The sequence below is a fragment of the Hyperolius riggenbachi genome, chromosome 4 (assembly GCF_040937935.1).
Source record: "Hyperolius riggenbachi isolate aHypRig1 chromosome 4, aHypRig1.pri, whole genome shotgun sequence".
Taxonomy (NCBI): Eukaryota; Metazoa; Chordata; class Amphibia; order Anura; family Hyperoliidae; genus Hyperolius; species Hyperolius riggenbachi.
Window position 1 is genome coordinate 458,836,856 of NC_090649.1, and position 26,433 is coordinate 458,863,288.

The 26,433-nt window shown below is 45.7% G+C and overlaps 1 protein-coding gene across 3 annotated transcripts in view; it reads right to left on the reverse strand.

Annotated features, from left to right (window-relative positions):
• Positions 1-26,433, reverse strand: part of XDH (xanthine dehydrogenase) — a 194,070-nt gene that overhangs the window by 18,110 nt on the left and 149,527 nt on the right. For all 3 annotated transcript variants that reach the window (XM_068232795.1, XM_068232794.1, XM_068232796.1), the window contains 7 exons: positions 23,412-23,545; positions 22,090-22,177; positions 20,678-20,764; positions 13,486-13,677; positions 10,592-10,737; positions 8,882-8,963; positions 583-678 (listed from right to left, as the gene is read on the reverse strand). In XM_068232795.1, the coding sequence (XP_068088896.1) occupies positions 583-678; positions 8,882-8,963; positions 10,592-10,737; positions 13,486-13,677; positions 20,678-20,764; positions 22,090-22,177; positions 23,412-23,545 (825 nt within the window). The remainder of the gene's footprint in view (positions 1-582; positions 679-8,881; positions 8,964-10,591; positions 10,738-13,485; positions 13,678-20,677; positions 20,765-22,089; positions 22,178-23,411; positions 23,546-26,433) is intronic.

The window sequence follows — 26,433 nt, forward strand, 5'->3', positions numbered from 1 at the left end:
TTTTTGTTTTTGTTTTTTTTAATCCTCTGCAACCGTTGCAAAATAAAAAAAAGAGAACCAGTTTACAAATCCCAGTCAACTGGTAGCCCCAACTCAAAGCTAAGGACACTTATGATAGGTTATCAATCAGCAGGGAGGCGTGGCTTATACAGACAGATCAACCTCTACACCCCATTCCATGCATTACGGCTAAATGGGGAGTGCTTCAGACTAACTAGGAGTGAGAAGGAAGCTGTCACCGGCCAGGACATGAAAATCCAAGAACTGGTGCATCAGGTATTTAACTCTAATAATTTAGCAAAAACTACAATGTTTAAATACTATTTTAATGCATAATTAATTTTAAAAAGTTCCCTAAATGCATACAATTTATTGTTGGTTTGTTTTTTTGGGGGGAGGGGCAGTATGTAAACATGCAGCTATTTAAACTGCCCCCCCCCAACTCTTTTTAATATAAATGTAACAAATAAACAGATCATTTGATTGGCTCACTTCCGAGCTTCCAAGTGATTTGCATGCAAGCAGGATTTGTTAGCATCTCATTGGCTATCGTTAATAATAATAATTTATATTATTTATTACCTGAATCATCTTAGTGTGCAGCCCCTGACCCATCTCTGTCCCGCCGTGGGTCAGCAGAACCGAGCCGTCCGTGTAGACGTGGACCAGAGCCCCAGCCTGTGGCAATCACACAGAAATGGGGATGTTAAAATGCACAAAGAAACACAAAGTATCATTATTACAGATTTACAAAGAACCAAAATATTCTGCGGTGATGTGCAGAGTAAGGATGCGCACATCCTGACGAAGCTCGCAAGTGGGCGGGCGCAACACGTAGGTGGGCGGGTTCAAGTCCCGTGGCCTGCAAAAAAGATCGGAGTGCGTGTGTCTGCACTCGTGGCCGGACTGTCTGAGCTCCCTGTCTCTGTGCAACTGGCAGGGCGGGTTGAGCCGGCGACTGGGCCCGACGGCAAGGAACGGCCGCGACCGAAGATTAAGCTGCCAGCGTGAGAAGAGAGGATTTTCTGATGAACCAGGAGCACACTGTGATAGCGGAAGTGATGAGATCGTTCCTGACACGCATACTAATACGCAATCTGCATACCATAAGGGAAAACACCTCTCAATCTGCCAAAAATACAGTTTAAACCACTCTCCTCCTCTCTGAAGACCACTTTACCGATGGTACCGGAAGAGAGATGTGTATAGGGTGCAGTGTTCTCCCCAGAATTTTTTTCCAGCCGGGTGGCATGAAGTAGTAGCCGGGTGGCATGAAAAAGTAGCCGGGTGGGGAGAGATGAATATGCGGGGCAACTATGCTTACAGCATAGGAGGAGGTGAGGAGGTGAGCCGATGACAGCCGGGTGGTCACCAAATCTAGCCGGGTGGAGCACCCGGCTAAAAGAGTCTGGGGAGAACACTGGGGTGGCATGTATGGGCTATGTTAGAGTGTGTGTAAGTTCATTTATGGCCAATTTTAAATGTCTTTAATTGGTTGGTCTGTGTATGGCACAATTTTTTCATTAAAGCCAATATTTTTGTACTTTTCACTAAACCTATGAGCAACTTGCCTATTTATTTATTCATTATAGCCAATCAATTTTGTATATAGGGTTGCTCTCTCGTGTATACGAGATGAGGGCGGTGAAGATTAAGGTGGATGGTTGAGTCAGGCACGTTTTTGATCTATTTACGATGTGCAGAGTAAGAAACAAACATGGGGTACATCATCACACAGACAATGGTGTACACCATATAAAGACACTAATACATATTGCAATACAGAATTGGTAGACAGTAGGGATGATCATTGATCAATGAGATTCCAAGTTCATGCAGATTTATGTAAATTCTGGATGCAAATATATGTGGCTTGAAAGTGGACCTGAGACTAACATTTTCTCTGGTGTTATACCCACCTGGGGATTCCTCCAGCCCCCTTGAGGCCACTTGGTCCCTCACGTCTCCCCGGTCCCGCAGGTCGGTCCAGTACTCTGTCCCAGTCGCGCTTCGTCGTGCATGGGCACCCAGCCTGGCCGTGCGCCTACCTCGTCCCACGGACTGGATCGCTGTAATAGTTACTGCCCAGGTTCGACAAAGCGCGACTGGGACAGAGCACCAGGCCGTCCTGCGGGGGGCAAGTACCGCCCGAAGAGATGGTGAGGAACCAAGCGGCCCCGAGGTCTGGAGGAAGCCCTAGGTGAGAATAAAACCTGAGATGAAGTCTATCTCAAGTTCACTTTATTGGAGCGATGGTCGCCAACGGAATCTGTCATGATGGTCGCCAACGGGATCTGTCATGATGGTCGCCAACGGGATCTGTCATGATGGTCACAAATGCTGCACACTGTTAAAGGGGCACTATGACGAAAAATTGTAAAATTTAAAATACGTGCAAACATAGACAAATAAGAAGTATGTTTTTTCCAGAGAAAAATGAGCCATAAATTACTTTTCTCCTATGTTGCTGTCACTTACAGTAGGTAGTAGAAATCTCACAGAAGTGACAGGTTTTGGACTAGTCCATCTCTTTATAGGGGATTCTAAGCAAGGCTTTTATTCTTTATAAAGATATCCCCTCAAAAGGATTTAAACAATGATGCTGACCAGCTTCCCTGCTCGCTACACAATTTTTTGGTAATTGGACAGAGCAACCGCCATTCACTAAGTGCTTTTGAATATAAATAAATCCCTGAGAATCCCCCATGAAGAGATGGACTAGTCAAAAATCTTTCGCTTCTGTCAGATTTCTACTACTTACTGTAAGTGACAGCAACATAGGAGAAAAGTAATTTATGGCTCATTTTACTCTGTAAAAAAACATACTTCTTATTTGTATATGTTTGCACATATTTTAAATGTTAACATTTTTCGCCATAGTTCCCCTTTAAAGGTAGTTTAAGTTTAGTTACCGTACATGGTCATCATAAAAAAGTTGCCATGATATAATAATTTGTATGTGTAGTGCAGCTAAGAAATAGAACATTAGTAGCACAGATGGGGCTTGATTCACTAAGACAAATAGCATGTCTTATCCCGAGTTAACACGCCTTATCAGAGACAACTCGCCTTATCAAAGTTAACCGGCCTTATCAGAGTAGTATATTGAGTGCTATGAACCTGCAGGGGCTCAGGGCAGGACCAGTGGATTGCCAATTAACAGGCATAAGTTTGTAGCGCTTGCTATGGTATTCTGATAAGGCGTGTTAACTTGGATAAGGCGTGCTATTTGTCTTAGTGAATCAAGCCCATAGTCTCATATTGTTTCCAGTACAGAAAAAGGTTAAGAAACTTCAGTTGTTATCTATGCAAAAGAGCTTCTCTGAGCTCTCTGACTAAGCTTGGCGCTGTTTTCTGAAGCACTTATCTCAACTTGTCTTTCATTGTTTCTTGTTTGTTTAAGGTTTCACTGCAGGAAAGTTCAAAGGGTCATTAGCTCTGCTCTGTTTCATAGTTTAAAATACAGAGTGTAATTTGTAAACTGCAAATATTAGAGAATGATACAATGTTATCAAAATAAAGCTATATAACTGAAAATAAAACATGAGACTCTTTTCTTTGCTACTGATGTTCTATTAATTATCCGTACAATTCATTATACCATAAGGTTTTTTTTTTGCTTCAGTGTCACTTTAAATGGTAAGAAAACAGACTTATCTCAATACATGCTGTGAAGAGTATTGAAGTGCATACACGTTAATACTCTCCTGCACTGTATACTAGACCCTTGCTTGACACATTTTGGCAAGTTACAGGAAAAAAAAAATGTTATGAAAATTAATTGGATCACTTTGTGCACAGAAATCCTGGGGAAATTGAACACCAGGGAGGTTAGACACTGTTGTTTTTGATCTGAAGAAGCGGACTGTGATCAGCAAAACGCGTCCTCCTCAGTGATGAGCAGGAATTACGCCCATGCGTAATTACGCATCGTAATACGCAATTACGCATTGTAATCGTAATGCAAAATTTCGGAGGAATAGTGTAAGCAATTTCATAGTTAATTGTTCCCTTTCGTAATTACGCATTAATTTACGCGTAATTTATGCGTAATTTTGTCCGAGATTTGTCGGTGAATAGCAAAACCCCCACACATGCCATTGCTACCAAAATTGCTACACATGTTAAGAAGAATAGTGGGTACAAGTTACAAAAAGAATTGTTCAAAAAGACCTTGTAGTTTTTGAGAAAATCGATTTTAAAGCTACAAAAAAATGGTTTTTAATCTGATATTTTTCTAGGTTTAAAACCCATTTTTCTTTCCATTCTCTCAAAATGCTCAAGGTAAGGTCTTTTTGAAAAATTTTTATTTTTTGACTTGTACCCACTATTCTCCTTAACCTATGTAGTAATTTTGGTAGCAATAACATGTGTGGGGCTTTGCTATTCACCACCAAAGTCGGCACGAAATGATGCATAAATTACACGTCAATTCATGCGTAATTACAAATGATTACACAAAGTCAATTGAATTACGACTCTATAATTACGTGTATGCGTAACTGTGCAAATGTACGCGTAATTTCGCGTAATCGTAGTTAGCTGATTACAATCATCGCTAGTCATTCTACTGGTGTCTGGATTTGTTCATCTGAAGAAGCAGACTGTGATCCGGGAAACGCATTATCCTACTAGGGTCTGAACTGTATTATATTTTTTTACTATCTCATACAGGCTTTGTTCTTTTTTTGAGGTAAGCTTTTATAATTTGTTAACTTATTATTGGTTTAGCTACTATCACCATCAATTTTGGGGTGCCGCCTCCTCAGTTTTAGCTTTAACAGCCCTCCGGACTAAAAATCTACTCAGCAGAACTGCAAAGGCTTGGTGTTTCTTTAACAGTTTCACAGCATCAGAACTTTGTTTTTTTTACCAAAGCATCATTTTTAGCTAAGCTCCACCCATCAAAGAAAAAAAAGCCCGGGCTTTTTTTCCCTGATGCTGTGCAGAGCATGATGGGATTTCCTATGTTATTTACGTTGCCTAGCAACTGGGAGAGGTGCTCAGGACACAGGACAGTTGGAACTGTGTCTCATGCTCCCGGTCACCTCCTTCCAACTAAAAAGATGGCTGCCCTCATGAAATCAAACGTTTGCCTGTTCTTTTAAAACAGGGTGGGTAAGATATTATATTACCTATCTATTTTAATTAACATAACTAATGTAACTTAATGACAGTATGTTTGTCAGGGCCGGATTTGTGGGAAGGCCAATATAGGCCCGTTCCTAGGGCGGAGCTAAAGAAGGGGCGGGTTTACAAACAGGCAGTCAACCTGCCAACCAGTGTCCTCACAGCTGCCGACACCATTCCTCATAATAATGTAGTGCTGCCTTGTCTGCAGCCGCCCTCTGCTTAGCTCTTCACACAGGAGCATGTCTCTGTGTGTGCAGCAGCAGAGGCTACAGACAGGGTACAGAGCTGGCCGGGCAGCGAGCTTTACTAATCTGACTCTGAGTGTGACAGGAGCAGTGGCTGTATCACTGAAGCCATGCCCGCTGTCATTCTCTTAAGGCCCATACTCACGGGGGACGGCCGTCGCCGCAACCGCGTGGCACGCGCGTGTTGCGGCGACAGTTCCCCCGTGTGTATGATGCGCGCGCCCCGAACCGTCGCCCGTCGGAGCTGTCGCCAGGCGATTGACATGTTCAATCGCCGGCTACAGCCGTCGCCGCAACCTCGCCGGAACTGTCGCTAGCCCCGCATGTGTATGCGGGCTAGCGACAGCTACCCACACACACCACACGGAGCTTCCGGCGGGGGGGAGGAAACTCGGCGACAGCTTCCGCCGCATCGCTAATCCCTCTGCTGCCGTGTGGATGCAGAGGGATTTGGCGACGAGCTGTCGCCGAACTGCCGCCGAACTGTCGCGCACACGCTCCCGTGTGCGGCGACAGCTACAATTGTACCCCCGTGGGTACTTAGCTTTAGACATCAAATGTTAAGGCTGCCCCTCCCCTGCTTCCTCCCCCTTGCTTGTGTGCCCGGGCCATGTGAAGCATTCAGGAGCTCCTTGTTCAGCAGTTACGAAAGTGACAACAAGAGGCTCTACTCCTCAGCCTCTTTTCTACATGGCTGAACTGAAGGAATGTATGGCTGCCAGGGCACCTAGTCTCACATCCAGCGTTAAGGAAGTGAGAGAGCACGTCGTATTTCAGTGGAGAAGGGGACCAGGGCAGTGTGAGTTAATGAAGATGTACACGTTCCTGAGATTTCTTGCAGCTCCCCATAGTGTTCTTGTTCTTGCCACTTAGTTCCTTAGGACTCATATCTGTCATATTACTGTCACCCCTACTAAAAATCTGTGACACAGCTAAGCCACCTGCAAATGACCTGTGTGCACAACACCTCCTCAAGCTCTTCAGCATCTGTGCAAGACAGCCACAACCAGTAATGTTCTGTGCATGTGCGATTTAGATTATTTATGAACTACGCATGAGCAGAATACTCCGGGCCACAGCCGTCTTGCCGCTTGGAAGCATAATTTAGGAGATTGCATGCACCAATCACAGCTTTTTAGAGGACACATCCAGGCTAAAATCTAAATCCACTTACCTGGGGCTTCCTCCAGCCCCTGGCAGCTGTCCTGTGCCCTCACCGCAGCTCCGGTGGCTCCCGGTGTCTGCTGCAGAAGCCGACCTCACCAGATCGGCTTCTTTTGCGCTCCACGGCGTGTGTCACGTCAGTGTTTCTCAACATTTCATGGGTATGTACCCCTTTTGAAAGCCTGTGCTGGCCAAGTACCCCCTGATATGGTAAGAACTATCTCAAGTACCCCTTGATACAGATACACTGAATAGTAGTACTTGATGATTGTTTCTAAACCGTTTCCAAGCATTTGCTATTGTTTTTATATAGCTAAAATACTAGTTTGGCTGTTGTTTAAATAGGATTTGTTATTTTCTGAAACCAAACATTTTTTAAACTTAATTAAATACATCAAGCCCACGTACCCCCTGGACCCATCAGACGTACCCCCTGGGGTACGCGTACCGCATGTTGAGAACCTGAAGTCATCAGGTATGTACTGCGCAGGTGCAAAACTACTGCTCCTGCGCAGTACATAAATGATGACGTCGGCTAGACCACGTGACCCACGCCGTGGAGCGCAAAAGAAGCCGATCTGGTAAGGTCGGCTTCTGCAGCGGACACCGGGAGCCACCGGAGCTGCGGTGAGGGCACAGGACAGCTGCCAGGGGCTGGAGGAAGCCCCAGGTAAGTGGATTTAGATTTTGATTTTAGCCTGGAAGTGTCCTTTAAGTGTAGATGGAGAGGAGTCTAAAGGAACTGAGGGGCCAGAAGCAGTATCCTTCCCTGTGCCACTGGAAGACGTATGTGTAAATCCTGTTTTGTTTTTGCTTAGATCACATTTTTTTGGAATTGTCAGTTTTTTTTTAATTCTTTTAATCACACCTGAGCTGTGCTTTAAGTGATCCTAAGACAAATACTAATAAAAGATTTATACATACCTGGGGCTTCCTCCAGCCCCCTCCACACCGATCGCTCCCATACCATTTTCACCTACCTTCTTGTTCTCCCATTAGCAGCCCATAAGTTTGGCCAGTCAGCGCATGTGCTGTGTGGCTCCATGTGCCCAGCCCCATCTCGCAGTAGTACTGCGCAGGCTCAGAGTGCTTCCGGCCACAGAAGCATGGCAGGGTGCGCACAGAGCACCCCAATTCGCCAAGCTGTCAGGGCTGCTAACGGGAGAATAAGGAGGCGGAGGACGGTGGCGTGGAAGTGATCCGAATGGATGGGGCTGGAGGAAGCCCTGAGTATGTATACATTTTATTATTATTATTAATCTCGGGGTCATTTTAAAACTATACACTTTTACTTACCTGGGGCTTCTTCCAGCTCCCCGTAGTTTGTGTGGTCCCACAGCATTCTCTGGGCCCCCTTCATTCCCCCACTGGCAGCTCTGTAAGTTTGGCACTCTGACTGCACATGCAAATCCTATTTACACACCCTTCCCAAGTATGCCCCCATTCCATCCTGGTCTTTTAACCCACACTGTGGCCCCCAGTTCTGGTCCTCCCATCCCCTAATGCAGGGGTGGGAGGGGGTAATTTGGTTGCCTATACTAAGGGGAGGCAGTCATACTGCTGCCCAAGACCCTCTTCCTTCCCTGTGTGTACACGCATAACTGTACTGGGCATGTGCAAGTACATTCCCAGTAGCACAAAGCAGCTTGTGCAAAGAGGAAAAGGCCATGCACAAGTAGCTTTGTGCTACTGGGAATGTGCAGACCATACTAGTGCATGACCAGTACAATTAGGCTTATACACAAAGGGAAGTGCAGCCTCGAGGAAGAAGAGGGCGCCAAGCAGCAGTGGTGGGGTCTGAATATGCTCAGAGGGACCCAGCAATGGAACAGTGGGCCCCAGGAGGATCTACTATGGTGTTGTTCACTTTAAGGCTATATGTTTGGGGGACAAGTGTGTGTAAGTTGAGGGGTGGGGTTGGTTGAGATGATGTTGGTCAGATTAGTTAGGGGAGGGCGGCTGGTGACAGTGGGCCTTCGGCGGTAAAAAGTAGAAATCCGGCCCTGATGTTTGTTTAGGCTGAAGTTCCTCTTTAAAGTACTACGTTTGTTTTAGTTCTCCCACCTCTATTTTTCTTGTGCACGACACACCTGATCCAAGACCCAAGAACCCAAGTGAGGATGGGATTCCCTCGCTGGCGATTACACTGCGGTTGCTGATCTTGCAACCCTTGTTTGTGAGTATCACTCATATGTTTACTTTGCAAAGCATCATCCTAACATTCTACTCCATAAGGGGCTCCTGGTGTCTCTGTGTTTTTCTCATGTCTCTCTCAGAGGGTCCTCCTTGGATCCCCCAAAGCACAACACAACCCTTGATAGAAAAGTAAACTGTCACACCTGGTTGAGGAAGGAGAGGGTGAAACTGATGCCAAACTTGGTTGGTATGATGGCGATGCCTCTCTTCTTCCAGCGGTGCTGTCTGGGGGACGAGATACAGATACACGTCAGAGACACGAAGGATTAAAGCTATACAAGGACACAGGAGAGGCATGGTAGCTCAGTGGTCAGCAGGGCGTTACTAGGATCCGGGGCACCAACAGAGGGGCAACAGTGCGGGGCTCATAGAGTGCCACAGCAAAAAGGAGGCGAGGTCATGGGAGATTGTGGACATGACCTACCGTGTTTCCCTTAACCTCCCTGGCGGTAAGCCCGTGCTGAGCACGGGCTATGCCGCGCAGGGGGATTTCTCAGACCCTGCTGGGCCGATATTGATAATTTTTTTTTGCAGCACGCAGCTAGCACTTTGCTAGCTGCGTGTGCCCTCTGATCGCCGCCGCTCCGCACCGATCGCGCCGTGAGGCCCCCCCCCAGACCCCGTGCGCTGCCTGGCCAATCAGTGCCAGGCAGCGCTGAGTGGTAGATCGGGTCTCCCAATGACGTCGGTGACGTCATGCCGCCCGTCGCCATGGCGACGGGGGAAGCCCTCCAGGAGATTCTTTGAACGGGATCTCCTGATCTCCGATCGCCGGAGGCAATCGGAGGGCCTCTCATGTAGCGAGACTTTGTCTCGCTACATGAAAAAATAAAAAAAAAAATAAAAAAAAAATACTTTGCTGCCCCCTGGCGGATTTTTTATAAACCGTCAGGAGGGTTAAAATAAGACACCGTCTTATATAAATTTTTGCTCCAAAAGATGTGCTAGGGCTTATTTTCAGAGGATATCTTATTTTTTGGGGAAACACTGGTAGTTTTCCTATACAAAATGTATATACTGCATGCCATGCTGTAACACAAGCAGCATGCACAGAGCTTGTGGTTTGCAGATATTGGCTCTCACTTACAAGAAATTGATTCTGCTGATCATGCGGGTAAGAGTCTATTTCTTACAGGCAGAGAACTCTGTCAGGCTTCCCAGAGCTATGATAGGATAAGCTGTGTGTCCTGGGAAGAGGTGAAAGAGCTGAAGTGCTGCTGATGCTTATCACAGCAGATCAGGAGGGCTGGCTCCAACAAAAACACAAATTGCCAGACACACATATACAGTACAGGACTGTAGAACTCACATTATACTGCTGCTCTCCTGTATCCAGGCTTTGTATTGAGCGTGACTTGCTGGTGTCATGTGGGCTGCTGCTAGGGCTTACATTCGGGGGATGTCTTATATTTCAAGCATGCTAGGAATTCCTGCTAGGACTTATTCTCAGGGAATGTCTTACATTAGGGGAAACACGGTAATAATGTATGTGACCCTAGCAGGCAGGGATGCAACTACAAACCAGTGGCAACCCCACCCCCAGCAATGGTTTGGACAAAGCCACCTCTCCTCAAACAAAATATTTGGGCATAATTACTATAGAAACTGCCATACGAGGCATATTAAAATAGTGTTTGTACTATTTCTACCATAACCACCATAATGAAGCAGGCATATCCACAAAGCGACATAATTAGGCAGCATATCCCCCTAAACAACATAATTAGGCAGCACTAGTATTTAGTCAGGCAGTGCTGGACTCCCATGGCAGCAGCATTGTCTGTTATGGCTGTAACAAAGTCCTTCCCTGCGCCGCCCTCATCTCTTTCTGTATATGTACCATATTTTTTCACCTGTTGAACTTGTCGATGGCCAGCTTCCTCTCCTGGTAGTTGGAGCTCCTTAGACACTCCTCCCAGCACCTGTGCACGTTGAAGGCCTCCAGCTTCTGATTAAAGTGGGTCAGATCTCCCTCCTGATACATGTTCAGCTTCCTGACCTGAGCAGAAAAAGGCCATTTGTGACGACACAGAGGAAATACAAACATAAAACCAGGTATCTTTACAGAAACCAGTTACATCACAAAGAACACAGTAACTTTACATTACAGCTGCACAAAGGAGAATCTAGAAAACAGGATTGTGGATTAAACTTGAAATCCTATTCAGGGAACTACAGCCATAGCGCCTGCTATGAGGCCCAGGAGCCGGGGGGAGGGGGTGCGACTCCTGGGTGCCAGTGCTTATCAACTATCCCATAGACCGTAATGTTAACTGCAGCTATGGGGTACCGGAGAGGTAGTTTTTGGCGCAGGGACTCTGGTAGGTAGTGCGAATGTTCAGGAAGTGGCGCCAGCCATTGATGAGTGTTCGGCTAGAAATAGAAGTGATCGGTTAATGAAACCAGGCAACAAGCGTCAGGAGTATCGGTAGGAAGGTTAGTGTCAGGAGTATCGGTGGGAGGGTTAGTGTCAGGAGTATCGGAAGGAGGGTTAGTGTCAGGAGTATCGGTAGGAGGGTTAGTGTCAGAAGAATCGAAGGAGGGTTAGTGTCAGGAGTATCGCTTGGAGGGTTAGTGTCAGGAGTATCGGAAGGAGGGTTAGTGTCAGGAGTATCGGTAGGAGGGTTAGTGTCAGAAGAATCGAAGGAGGGTTAGTGTCAGGAGTATCGCTTGGAGGGTTAATGTCAGGAGTATCGGTAGGAGGTTTAGTGTCAGGAGTATCGGTAGGAAGGTTAGTGTTAGGTGTATCAGTAGGAGGGTTAGTGTTAGTAATATCGGTAGGAGGGTTAGTGTCAGGAGTATTGGTAGAAGGGTTAGTGTTAGATGTATCAGAAGGAGGGTTAGTGTCAGGAGTATCGGTAGAAGGGTTAGTGTCAGGAGTTTTGGTAGGAGGGTTAGTGTTAGGTGTATCAGTAGGAGGGTTAGTGTTAGTAGTATCGGTAGGAGGGTTAGTGTTAGGTTTATCAGTAGGAAGGTTAGTGTAAGACGTGTCGGTAGGAGGGTTAGTGTCAGAAGAATTGGTAGGAGGGTTAGTGTTAGGTGTATCAGTAGGAGGGTTAGTGTCAGTAGTATCTGTAGGAGGTTTAGTAATAGGTGTATCAGTAGGAAGGTTAGGTTAGTGTTAAGCCTATTGGTAGAAGAGTTAGTGTTAGGCATATCAGTAGGATAGTTACTGTTAGAGAATAGGGAAGGAATGGTTAGAAGGGTACTGTCAAGAACAAGAAGCACCACTTGGGATTAAAACAGATCAACACCAAATACAAATGTACACCTGATTTGCCTGCGACCTCCAGGCAAGTGTATTAAATCAGAGGAGCTCAGAGGAAGTGTTGTGTGTGATTCATGCATTATAGATATTGGGGAAATCTTAAATTACAGCAGACAAACACAACCTGCAGGAAATGTGTGCTGAATATTACAGAATCTCTTCTGATCATTCTAAGGCCTCTTGCACACTGCAAGTGATTCCGATTCAGATTCCGTTTTTTAATCAGTTTTTACATCCGATTCAGATTCCGATTTGCAGTTTGTTCCCTGCACACTGCAAATCGGAATCTGAATCGGATGTAAAAACTGATTAAAAAGCGGAATCTGAATCGGAATCACTTGCAGTGTGCAAGAGGCCTATTGCATGCAGGAAACTGGGAATTTCTAGGCATCCTATACTCCAAAGTGCTGTTGCCATGAAATGCAACAGTTCTAAAAATCCAAAGTCAGCTGTAAACTAAAATAAGACAGAAAATTTTAACAGAATTACATTCCAAAAAGAGCCCTACAGACAAAACAAAACTATATATATATATATATATATATATATATATATATATATATATATATATATATATGTATATGTATATATATATATATATATATATATATATATATATATATATATATTATTTTTTTTTAACAAAAGTGAAATTAACATTTAAAGGGAAGGTCCAAGCAAAATAAAAAAATGAGTTTCACTTATCTGGGGCTTCTACCAGCCCCATGCAGCCATCCTGTGCCCTCGTAGTCACTCACTGCTGCTCCAGTCCCCCGCTGGCAGCTTGCCGACCTCGGAGGTCGGCGGGCCGCATTGCGTACATTTTTACGCATTCCCACTAGTGCAGGAACATTAACACATACGTTTTTACGCATCACTGGTTCAATGCGTAAAAATGTATGTGTTAATGTTCCTGCACTAGCGGGAATGCGTAAAAACGTACGCAATGCGGCCCGCCGACCTCCGAGGTCGGAAAGCTGCCAGCAGGGGACTGGAGCAGCAGTGAGTGGCTACTAGGGCACACAGTGGCGTAGCTATGGAGCTCGGGGCCCCGGTGCGAGTTTTACATTGGGCCCCCCAAGCACTCTATACGTAACACTTGATACGGCGCAACAAGACCTGCCAAGGTCATCTACAGTGTTAGAGGTGCAATAAGGGGATGGGGAACAGTGTGTTAATGATTACTAACGTTCAAAGGATCTATAGAAGTGATTATTACCACCACAGGACCAATAAACAGCTTACACTTTGGTTTAGGAAAGGCCCCATGGGGCCCCTCTGCCTCAAGGGCCCCGATGCGGTCGCTACCTCTGCAACCCCTATTGCTACGCCCCTGAGGGCACAGGATGGCTGCATGGGGCTGGTAGAAGCCCCAGGTAAGTGAAACTCATTTTTTTATTTTGCTTGAACCTTCCCTTTAAGTATTGGGGTTTCAATATGGGCGGGGCTATGAGAAAAGTAACTACTCCCCCTACATACGTGTTCTGGTGGTAGCTGGCACACTTGGGCGATCTCGCTCATCCAGGCCTCGGCCACTATCATTCCCTGCGGACCCCCAAAGCCTCGGAATGCCGTATTGGAGGGCAGGTTGGTCTTGCACAGATATCCGCAACCCTTGATGTTTGGAATTTTGTAACAATTATCCATGTGGAATAAACATCTGTCAACTATCTGCAGGGATGAGATAACATCAGAAGATGGAAGAAAGAAATTAGAGTAGTTGGTTGTATAAGACAACTGTAGTGACACATAGTAGAATGCAGAAAATTATTTAGGACTAGGCGACCTAAGCCTGTTTAAAAATGGGCTCTAGGTCTGTCACCGGCGCAAGCGTCGCTTGCGCACACACCCACCCGCCCCTTGGCCCCGTCCTCCCCTGCAAGCCGCGTGTCACTCCCCCTCAGTGGGCCAGATTTATCAAGTGTGTCTGAGACAAAATATTAGTAGGTTTTTAGAAATCCATGCATAACTGTCTCAGGCATCTTAAGAAATCATTAGATAGTGCAGATTCCTTCTAAAACTTTTGTAAAATAGGAGGAGCTAGGAAGGTCTCTCAGACAGTGCAGTGTGTAAGGGGAATTGCTGTTGCTGAGGTAACCAACACACCTGCTGTACTGATAGCAGCAGGCTCTGAGGAGGAATTCAGCAGGGGGGAGGAGCACCTCACAAATCATGTATAGCCTACACTCTGCAATCATGTCTAGCCTGCAGTTCTACATTTGTAGAACTGCTATCAAGCACTTCCTAATCTGCACCAGTTTAGGGATGGATTTAAGAAGGTTCTTATTATCATGCAGGACTGTTCCACCTGCTGGTTAGAACAGATTAAGAAGAAAAAACTGTCGGTAATGCGTTGGTAAATCTCCCCTAGTGTCTCTACATCCCTGTACATGCGCACTACAGAAAAACACACACACACACACACAGGGACATGGGACGCAGAGACACCTTGGTTTTATTAGGTAGGATACTCACTTTTACGTCAGAAACACTTTCTATATCTATGTATTGCCAGAGCCGGTATTCTCATGAAGCAAGGAGAAACATTTGCTTTAGGCGCAGAGATTACAAGGACGGTATATTTGTACTGTGTGCAGTGGCGTAGCTAAGGAGCTATGGGTCCCAGTACAAGTTTAGCATTGCCCCCCCAAGCATGCTATCCATAACAATTGATACGGTACACCAAAACCAAAAACTGACAACCACAGTGTCAGAGGTGCAAGAAGGGGATGGGGAACAGCTTGTTAATGATTATTATCATTCAAATCATCTATAGAGGTGAATTTTTGACAGCACAGGACCTATAAAGAGCTAATACTGTGGTTGAGGGTGGGCCCCACGGGGCCCCTCTAGCCCAAGAGCCCCGATGCGATTGCTACCTCTGCACACCCTATTGCTATGCCACTGACTGTGTGTTTCCACTTACAGCATGCAGTCAGAGTAAGAGGAGAGTGAGATGAAGAGGTCATCATTGGGTAAAAGCAGCTTGTTGTGCTGTGTGAGGAGTCTGACAGTAAGTGAGGAGGCAGGAGAGCAGCAGTGTTTCATTTGACTTGCACAGCAGAAGGGTGGAAGTGGCACTGCTGTCCTGACTGGAATGGAGTGGCTGAGGGTGAGCAGTTTGTGTGTCACAGACTCGCAGCCAGCCAGTGTGCTGTGGTGTTGAGCTGCAGCATCTCATGTGAGAACATGAAATGAAGCAGAGTAAATTGCCGGGTGCTGTGCGATTATTCCAAATCTGGAGGGGGGGGGGGGGGTTCTCCCAGAGCATGGGAGATCAGACAATGCTTTCACTGGCTCCAGAATTCTCAGTAACTAAAATTCGGCAGAGATCACCTGAGAGACCTAAAGATGTCGCCACCTGTGATAAATTTCAGAATGTAAATTGGGGAGAGGAAAGACTTAACAATGGGTTAGGGCCTGTTTCCACTTGTGCCGCGCGCCGCGGCACTTCCTGGTCTGCGGGTCCCATTAGCCGTGCCATTCAGGACCCGTCGGCACCATTGTTTCCTAGGGCAGAGTTTCCCAGCACGATTTGCCTGCAGGGAAACTCTAAGGATTTGGCGCGGAAACCACGCTAGTGGAAACGGGCCCTAAATACTGACTAAATCATTTATAAATGAATATTTTTTCGCTACAGTTCCTCGTTTACCATACCTCCCAACTTTTTGAGATGAGAAAGAGGGACATGTAAGCCACGCCCCTGACACAACCCCGACCACGCCCCCATCACAACCCTCGTCACGCATACCATAAAGATTTCATAAGAAAAATATGTTGTTTTATAATACAAACCACACTGGTCCTTTCTAACCTGGTTCATTTTCCTTCATATTAACAATTTAAAATTAGTAATATGTCAATTTAAAGGATGGGAATAAAGTTTAGAGTCAAACACATTTTTAGTAGAGAAATATATATATTTACATAGAAAGAGGGACAAAGTCCTGAAAGAGGGACAAATGAGGGGGAAAGAGGGACAGAGGAACAGGGCTCCCAAAGAGGGACTGTCCCTCCAAAAGAGGGACAGTAGGGAGCTATGCTATGTATCTACTACACATTAGTTAGGCCCTTTCACAGTTCACACTAATATATTTTAGTTTTTGTTTAGACACGTTTCTACTCTTTCACACTATGGAGGGCATTCTGCTTTACATATTCATGCAATTTTGCAAAAAAATGTTTTTCATATGTTTTAATGTTACCAATAGGAGAAGAAATGCAAATGCTAACAAAAACGTGCACTAACATGGAAAGAAAAGTGTGACTTTTCTGCAAACATGAACGCACGTGCATTTGTGTCTGCTAATGTGAAATAAGCCTTGTAAAAAATCGCTCTCTCTTTTTTAAATTATGGATTTATGTTTTAAGTTAAATAGCTCACATTTACAAAAATAATAATAATGCCCAGTCATCTTTTTTCAGACTTCAAAAAATTGGTTACATGGCCCCTGTACCTGTTTCCAAAAAAGGAATTTGGATAACTATACAGGGGCCATACATCAGACTCTGATTAGAGAGGGATCTATGGCCTGATGAAACCTATTAGAAATCATCCTAGCTTTGAAACCCTCCCACCACCTTCAAAACTCCCTCCCCCACCACCATGTAAGGAACGTGTGTGTGTGTGTGTGTGTGTCTCATGGTGTTACATGGTACAGGTGCTTGTGGAGGCAATTCAACAAGACTCTGGACACATGAGGAGACCAGGAGTCGCACCAGGGTGACAGGTTATTATTATTATTTAGTATTTATATAGCGCCGACATCTTCCACTGCGCTATACAGAGTATGTATTGTCTTGTCACTAACTGTCCCTCAGAGGGGCTCACAATCTAATCCATGTGGACGATGTCAGTGCCACTGGCTAGACTGCCCTGCATTATTTATTAATTATTCTGATCAGGGTAGTCCAGGGCACTCTGGCTGCACATGGCTACTAATGACAGGCAACTTCTGAAGCACTAAACACATCCTGCCACCCAGAGCCGGGACAAGGTCCTCCAGCACCCAAGGCTGAGACACCAAAGTGCGCCCCTCCATCCCTGCCTCCCCAGCCGTCACACACTGATTGCTATTAGACTAAGAGGCGCCACAGGGCCCACAACCTCCCCAACACCTTAATATCTAGTTATCTGGCTTGCAGTCACTGCCATGTATCCCCTTTTCTTATTTCTTTCTGCTTCAAACACAATTAGGAATGACAGCTGAATGAATTCTGCGCCCCCTCCTACACTGCGCCCTGAGGCTGGAGCCTCTCCAGCCTATGCCTCGGCCCTGCTGCCACCTCTCCCTGCTAATGTCCCAGCTGCAGCACAGCAATCTTTCTCTCTACTCACCCTGCTGCTCTGCACATATACTCACTGCAGGCTGTGTGTAGCGAGCGAGGAGACCCATTGCCCACGGGACAGGAAGAGGGATGTGTGCTACATCTAGTGCAGGAAGTAGTACAGTCCCCTGCACTGCCTGCTGCTATTTTCCCGAATGTTGCTCAAACTATGAAAAAAGGTCCCAGGTGGAAGAACACAGTGACTGAGCACCACAGCGGCACCCATAGCCATGGCTACACCCGGTGCTGTGAGCACCTGCAGCCTTATGGTAGGTATGCCACTGCAGCCATCAGATTTGGCCCTCATGTGGTTTCCCACTTTGCATTATTTTGGCCCACTCTAGACCACCACAAGAAGCTATATTGGAGGGTAAGCCCTAGGTCCCCAGGGAAACCATATGGGAAGGATGAAAGCACTAGACACCAGGGAACTGTATAGGAGAGGGAAGGGGGCCACTAGACACCAACGAACTGGCCCACAGGCCACTTGTGGGGAGACTGTCTGGGCAGGGCCGGATTTAGGCCAAGGCCGCCTAGGCCATGCCCTAGGGCACAACAGGAGGAAAGGGCACCAAAGCAGCAGGCTAAACTGGTGTAGCATTTGCAAGCTTGCAAATGCTGCAATGCAGGGAGATCAGGCGAGCGCCTGACTATGGTACTCTGCTGTTAGCCACCTGTGCAACGGCCACCTCTGTGCACGTTTGCATTGTGGCTGGCGGCTATGGACTTGGGCAGCATTGGTGACGGAAAGGAAGAGGAAGCTTCTGCACTGGAGAAGAGCGGAGAAATGAGTGACACTGATGGATGCTGCGGTGTGAAGGCCAGCTGGCTACCTATACTGAAAGGGGGTGAGAAAAGGAGGGATTAAGGGAGTCATCTGGCTACCTATACTGGAAGGAAAGGGGAGGGAGGAGTCATCTGGCTACCTACACTAGAGGAACGGGGGAGGGGTCATCAGGCTACCTATACTGGAGGGAAAGGGGGAGGAGTCATCAGGCTACCTATACTAGAGGGAAGGGGTCATCTCGCTACCTTTACTGAAGGGGGGCAGATGGTGACAGTGGCCTAGGGCAGGAAAAAGTACAAATCTGGCCCTGTGTCTGGGGATCCCTCAGTTGTCAGGAACTCAAATGCAGTTGCCACTGTATTTTTCCAGCTTGCCAGATTGATTGTTTCGGCTAGAAATCGATCTCAACAATGGATCGGGTGGCCACATTACGGCATGGATCTCTGCCAGATTTGATCATTATGACTGAATCAGCCGGATATCAATGCTGAAAATCGAGTAATGTGCTGTGGCCTTCCCCCTCTAGTTAGAAGTTCTTTACTTCACCTATTTATGCATAGCAAAGCGAGTGAGGAGGAGGCAGCTCCAGTCTTCTCCCTCTATTTAAGAGGCGCATTTAATCAAATCCCATCTACAGAGCTAAGGGAGTAGAGGGGTTTTCTGACCCACTCTTTCAGCAGCTCTGCAAGCTATAATTTGGTGTCAGAGATCATAGCATGGGATGGGATGGGAGATGTTAGCAACACATTTCAGACAACATCTCAATAAACAAATAATGTAATAACAAGTCTACCTGGCTGTACTGAAGATTGCACAGCCTCCAATGTCTGATTATAATTATCATTATTTACTGTATATAGCATTGACATCTACCACAGCGCTTTACACAGTATATATAATCTTGTTACTGACTGTCCCTCACAGAGGCTCACAATCTAATTCCTACCATAGTCATGTGTCCAAGTCATGTAATGTCCATGTAATCTAGGGACAATTTTAAGGGGGAGCTAATGAATTTATCAGTATGTGTTTGGGATGTGGGAGGTTTGGTATGTGGGAGTGCCCGGAGGAAACCCGCGCAGACATGGGGACAACATACAGACTCCATGCAGATAGTGCACTGGCTAGGATTTGAACCGATGAGTGAAAATTCCCATATTCTTTTAACATGAATTTTCGCAAAAATAACTTAAAATTCAACATTCGAGCGAACATGTTATTGAAACTCCTTTTGTAATAGGTTTGGGATTATTTCCCCTTTTTTTCATGAATTTTCACGCTAAAATTCTTTGAGCTTTTCAAGAATCTTCAAATCGGAAAGAAACATTTGTTTGAAAATGACTTCACAATTCACAAGCAACACTGCAAGGCGAGACCGCGAGAGTGCTATCCACTGTGACTGCACCACTGTGCTGTGGTCTGATTGGACATACAATTCAAGTCACGGCCACTCAGGGGCGTAACTAGAAGTCCCTGGGCCCCCCTGCAAGAATTTGAGCGGGCCCCTGCCGCAGCGCGCGGGGGGGGGGGGGCGCTCATGGCCGTTTTGGGGTGGGCAGGAGGGCTCGCAGCATGAGGGGAGAACTTTGCACATCAGCGGAGAGGGGCAACAGTCCCCTCCCCCTCCCTCACCTCGGGCTTTCCCCTCTGCGCTCCCCCTCCTGCATCTGTGTAAGTGGCAGCAGCGGCGGCAGCAGCTATAATTGCCTCCATTCACCACGGAGGTTGCCGATCTGCAAGGGCTTCACATTACTTCCTGTTAAAACAGGAAGTAATGTAAAGCCCTTGCAGATCGGAGACCTCCGTGGTGAATGGAGGTAATTATAGCTGCCACCGCCGCTGCTGACACTTAGATATATGCAGGAGGGGAGCACAGAGGGGAGAGCCCGAGGTGAGGGAGGGGGGAGGGGGGGGACTGTTGCCCCTCCCCGCTGATGTGCAAAGCTCTCCCCTCATGCTGCGACCCCTCCTGTCACCCCAAAACGGCCATGAGCGGGCCCCCCCACAGCGGCAGGGGCTGCTTCCCCTATTGTTACGCTAGTGCGCCCACTAAAAGTTTGTTGAGAGGAGACTGAGCATTTAAAAACACTAGGGAGGTCTGTTTTATGAAAATGTAAGGAGTTCATTCCAGGGGGCATATTGCTGACATTTTCAACATATTCGCATTGCGTCATCTGTACGCAGTGCCCGGACAAGGTCCTCCAGCACCCAAGGCTGAAACACCAAAGAGCGCCCCTCCATCCCTCCCACCTCAAACATCACACACTGATTGCTATTACACTAAGAGGCTCCGCAGGGCCACCAACCCCTTAATCTCTAGTTATCTGGCTTGCAGCCACTGCCATGTATCTCCTTTTCTTATTTCTCTCTGTTTCAAACACAATAGGGGAATGATAGCTGAGTGAGTTGTGCGCCCCTCCTACACTGCGCCCTGAGGCTGGAGCCTCTCTTGCCTCTACCTCGGCCTGGCCCTGTCTGTAGGACTTTATCTGGTATTTTGTGGCATTCTTCTATAAATCAGAACATGCTACATATGAGTCATGTGATGCTGCTTACCGGATATGATAGGTCCGCAGAGTTCCCAGCGTTGGCATAGTAGGAAATGTCTAAGGCTGTTATGTGGCCACTTTTCTTGCACCCAACCTGCAATATTATGAATTGAGGCATTTAGTACAAATATTTCTAAAATAAACCATTAAAAGAGGCGAATTAAAGTGGGATTGTCACCATAAAAGTCAAATTTCAACAGCAACTGGTCTGAGTGTATTAAGTGATAAAGATGCTAATCCTGCATTCAAAACTTTTAAAACGTTTTCTGCTGTTATGGTTTGGAGTTATCACATACCTTAGGAGCACTGGCCCTTTAATAGCCATTGCCATTCAGTTGCATGCTGGGTGTTCTTTTTATCTATAATATATTTTTCCTCTTCTCTTTATTTCCCTGCCTAGCTGAAACATGATCCTCTGCTCACTTGCGTTTACAAGCAAGGCTGAGCGATTGGACTCAGCGATTGGAGGAGAAAAGAAAAAAACCTTAAGGGAAGAAATTACATCAGTATTTAGCCTCAAACTGAGGGTAAAAGACATGGTTCCCACCAGGAACAGGATTCTCTTTATTTACAATAAAAAAATTCACTGAAATCAAAACGTGGACAGTACAATACGTGTGTTATGTAAGTAGATCAATCTACTTATATATGTGGTTTTTTCCCTGACAAAGTATGGCTAATCCTACTGCTTTAAAGTCCAACCCTGCTTTACATCACAGCATATTATACACATGTAATGTAGAATTCATTTTAATTAACTAAAGATTAAAAATACATTTGTTAAAAAAACGTAAGCAAGGAAAAAATAAAAGGAGAATATCTGCAGCACCTGATCAGTCTCCTCATCTACGCCACAGCGACCTACATCCGCCTGCTTACTCCTAGTAGGTCTGAACTGTTCCCCATTTATCTACATGGACATTCTTGGGAAGAGAGATTGCTCTGTTACCAGAAGCCACGCCTCTATATAGATTGATGCAGCTCTTATATTTTGCAACAAATTTTACATTTTTATACATATTAAAAAATTGTCCCCAGCTCAGACTACAGCAGTGATGGGAGATTCCATTGGAGAGATGTTATATCATCAAGTTCATTTAGAAAGCCTTTCAGTGAGAGAAACTCTCTCTAATCTACTTACAGTCCCACTGAATCCCGCAGAGAAAAACCCTCTGCTGTGTTTGCTCAGTCTCATCTACTGCAATTTGTGATCAAACAACAGTCTGGAAAGCTTCTCCCAGTGGCAGCGTATCTGAAAAGACTTCCAGCAAACTGAAACACAGTCTATAAACCCTTTCAGTAACATTTTTTTAAATCAAATAATTATTTGTCCCTAGAGGCTCTTACAGTGTGGCCAATCTGCAGGTGTAAATTTTATTTCATCTGTAAGCCATGCAGTACATTGCAGGAATACCTAACCTTATATGTCCCCAGGAATGGGTGCCGCCCACCAGTGATCAGCATGTCCTCATCTCTGTCCAGCATACATCGTACCGGCCGACCCGTCCTATAGAAACAGGAATGTACTTCAAAGTCCTCAATCAGGTGTATATTTTAAATAAGCACTCATTAGACCTTAGGCTTTCAGAATGCAATACATGTAACCCAAAGGGCAAGTGTGTTATTATTATTATTTAGCATTTATATAGCGCCGACATATTACGCATGGCGGTACAGTGTATATATATATATATATATCTTGTCACTAACTGTCCCTCAAAGGCGCTCACAATCTAATCCCTACCATTGCCATATGTCTATATTATGTAGTGTAAGTACTGTAGTCTAGGGCCAATTTTTTTAGGGGGAGCCAATTAACTTATCCGTATGTTTTTGGAATGTGGGAGGAAACCGGAGGGCCCGGAGGAAACCCACGCAGACACGGAGAGAACATACAAACTCTTTGCAGATAGTGCTCTGGCTGGGATTCGAACCAGGGACCCAGCGCTGCAAGACGAGAGAGCTAACCACTACGCCTTCGTGCCACCGTGCCTGAGGTTAAACCTGCAAAAAAAAAACAGATACTTACCTAGGTAGTGGGAATCCTAGGTAGTGGAAATATGTAAACAAACCTAATTAAAGCTAGGTTCCTACTTGAGCCGTATCTCTAACCGCCAGCAGAAGTGGACAGTCTAGTGTCTGCTCTGAAGGTCCGTTGTGGTCTGGTTGGAGCAGATGCACTCTCACTATAGGTTATATGAGAAGCGCTTACGCTGGTCTAGGAAAAATCGCAGGCTGCACAAGAATGCATTTCGCTTACACCAACGGATCCGCTGCAGACTGATAAGTGTGAATGGATCCTACTAATAAACAGGATCCAGTCGACTTTGACACACAAAAAAATGACGGTTTTGCATTATAGTTGGAAACCAAGCCTAAGTTTTTTTGTCTATTTGCATAATGGAGGAATATCTTCTGAGCGAACCTTCTCATGAATAGGACATAATGATATAGGTATAATAAGATTTCTATTATACACAACGTGTTTCGCCAGTCGCCGCTTGCTTCATCAGGTGACAATCCTTAAAGCAAGTAGCAACATGTTCAGTGCCCTCTTGCTGCTACTTTGTATCTTACATGCTGTTACTTGCTTTATGGACTCCACCTTCTCCCCCTCTGTTATCCCATGTTATTATCTGAGGAGACATCATCTTTATGGGACGAGTGGGCTTTCTTTTCAGCATAGTAGAGCTGTATTACCAGCCTCGCTGTAGCGCTCATGCATAAAATCCATAACTTACACGTGGGCAGCCAGAGCCACAACCGTAGACAACACCGTGCTCCTGGATTCCTTCCCTCCGAACCCTCCGCCCATCCTCTTCACACGGGCCACAATCCTGTTGGATGGCACGCCGATTGCGTGGGCAGCGCTGACCTGAGGGGAGTGGAAAGAAGTTAATGGATTAAAGTTCTGTGTAGATTCTCATTACACTGCGACACACTAGATCCAAAGAAGAAATTCTTCTAATGAACACCTAGGGATGGTAAGGAATGACAATTTCCGATTTGGTGCAAAATCCAATTACCGCAAATGCCGATAAGTGATACCGCGGATTGCAAGGGAAAATGGAATTTCCAATTAGTGATTTCCGCTGCAAGGTTTTTTTTTTTGCCATTTTTGTTAATAAAGTTATGTTATTATAATTTTTTTTACGTTGTTTTTGTGGAATTCCCTACATCTTGCGGATGTTGGCTGCTATGCGGACATCCTTGATACACTACTGAATTTGATTGGCCAAATACTTCCAAGCATTGGTCCAATCACAGGATGCAGAATTTTTCCACAGAAATTTTAGACCAGATACTACCGAGTTTTAGGGCTTGTTCACACTGTGAGTGTTTTCGATTATTTTTAAGGGGATTTTAAAAATCGCTTTAAAAGTGCAATGTTGCTCTATGTGAGTGGTCTCACATGAGCGATGAGCTTTCTTTCCAATCGCAAACTTGGCTCCTGCACCATTTTCTGAGCATTTGAACTTCAGTACAAAGTATAAGGAAATCGCAAAGCGCTTGCAAAAAACACTTTGAAAAGCAATTTCCCAAGCGCTTTGTAGTGTCATCAGGAAGAAAAAATAATCGCTGGACAAAAGCGCATAGAAAAGTGCTTAAAGCACAAATCGCTCTAAAAACACAGGGAAAAGCACTTTAACCACCCTGGCGTTCTATTGATTGCGCCAGGGTGGCGGCGCAGCAGTATTTTTTGCATTTTTTTAAAAAATCATGTAGCTAGCCTAGCGCTTACTACATGATTCCCCCCTCCCTGCGGCATCCCTCCCACCCCTCCGATCGCCGCCGGCGATCAAGCCCATCCGGAAATCCCTTTCTAAACGGGATTTCCTTTAGGGCTTCCGCCGTCGCCATGGCGACGAACGGAATGATGTAATCGACGTTGTGACGCCACAGGGAGTTCCGATCGACCCGTCAGCGCTGCATGGCACTTAATGGCCAGGCTGAGCACAGGGTCTTGGGGGGGCCTGTTACACAGCGGGTAGCGATGGGACACTTAAGTCTCTGAAAAAAAAAAAGAGTTTTACTCACCCAGGGCTTCCAGCAGCACCCTGCAGCTGTATCGTGCCCACGCCGACTCCATCAGATGCTCCTGGCCCCGCCGGCAGCCACTTCCGGTTTCGGCGACAGGAGCCGACAGGCCGGGAACGCGAGTGATTCTTCGCGTTACTGGCCACAATAGCACCCTCTATGCTGCTATAGCATAAAGCATATAGCAGCATAGAGGGCGCTATTGTGGCTGGGAACGCGAAGAATCACTCGCGTTCCCGGCCTGTCGGCTCCTGTCGTCAAAACTGGAAGTGGCTGCCGGCGGGGCCAGGAGCATCTGATGGGAGTCGGCGTGGGCACTGGACAGCTGCAGGGGGCTGCTGGAAGCCCCAGGTGAGTAAAACTCATTTTTTTTCAGAGACTTAAAGAGAAACTCCGACCATGAATTGAACTTTATCCCAATCAGTAGCTGATACCCCCTTTTACATGAGAAATCTATTCCTTTTCACAAACAGACCATCAGGGGGCGCTGTATGACTGATATTGTGGTGACACCCCTCCCACAAGAAACTCTTGAGTACGTACTCCTGGCAGTTTCCTGTCTGTGAACCTTGCTGCATTGTGGAAAATAGCTGTTTACAGCTGATTCCAACTGCCAAAAAACCATGCAGCAGCTATATCACCTGCCAACAGTAAAAATGTCACCATGTAATAAATGTCAGAATGTAAATCAGGGATTTAAAAGATTATACAATGAGCAAACATTGACTAAATCATTTATACATAATGTAAAAATGAAGCACTTTTTTTATTACATTATTTTCACCGGAGTTCCACTTTAAGGGTCCCTTTAACATTTCCTATTTTAGGCCAATCACAAGACTAGGAATTTGGAAATACTCGGTAGTATTGGACCAATCAGAGAATTTTGAGGTTTACTGCAGGAATACCACAGAAATTTTAGGCCAATCACAAGACTCGATAAAACTCGGTATTATCCAAGTCTTGTGCTTGGCCTAAAATTTCTACAGTATTCAGATTTCCACAGAAAAATTCTGCAATCTTTGATTGGTCCAATGCTTCAGAGCTCTGGGATTGGGCTAAAATTTCCAAGATGCGGTGACGCAGCATTTCCGCTCAATACAGATTTCCAAGGCTGATTTCCAATTACTGCTCCAGAAGGACAATTTCTGAGAGATAAGCTTGATACTGTAGCAACAAAAATGCAACCAGACCAGGTAAGAAGGAAAAGAAGAGGGGGGGCCAAAAAGGGACCTATTTTAGGGGGACAAATGGGTTTACATATACTGTATTTGGGGGGCCCTAACTGTATTTTGGCAATATTTTATTTTTGGATGTTACAACCCCCTTTAAAGAGTAACTGTCAGGCTGCAGAAGCTAATTTAAACCTCTATTCTCCTGTGTTAAACAGTTTAGAAGGAAGCCATAAAGCAATTAGTGAAGATAAAAATCTCAGTTACCTTTGATGTGTGCTTATCAGAAAGGCTGTTATAGAACCATAAGGACGCAAGCCGCATACTAAACTGCAAAGCATTCTGGGGCCCTCCCCTCGGCTGCTAATGAGACGGTACAGGAGCTTCTAATCAGTCCAGCGCGTAGCACTGATAAATACCTGGGCAGAGTACACTGCAGGAGTCAGCTATTGTTCCTAGCCACATGGCTCATTAATATTCACTGCACACTGTGTTGTTCAAGTAGGAGCTTATCTGTGATCAGGAAGCAGGCAGGACATGACGACACATTTGA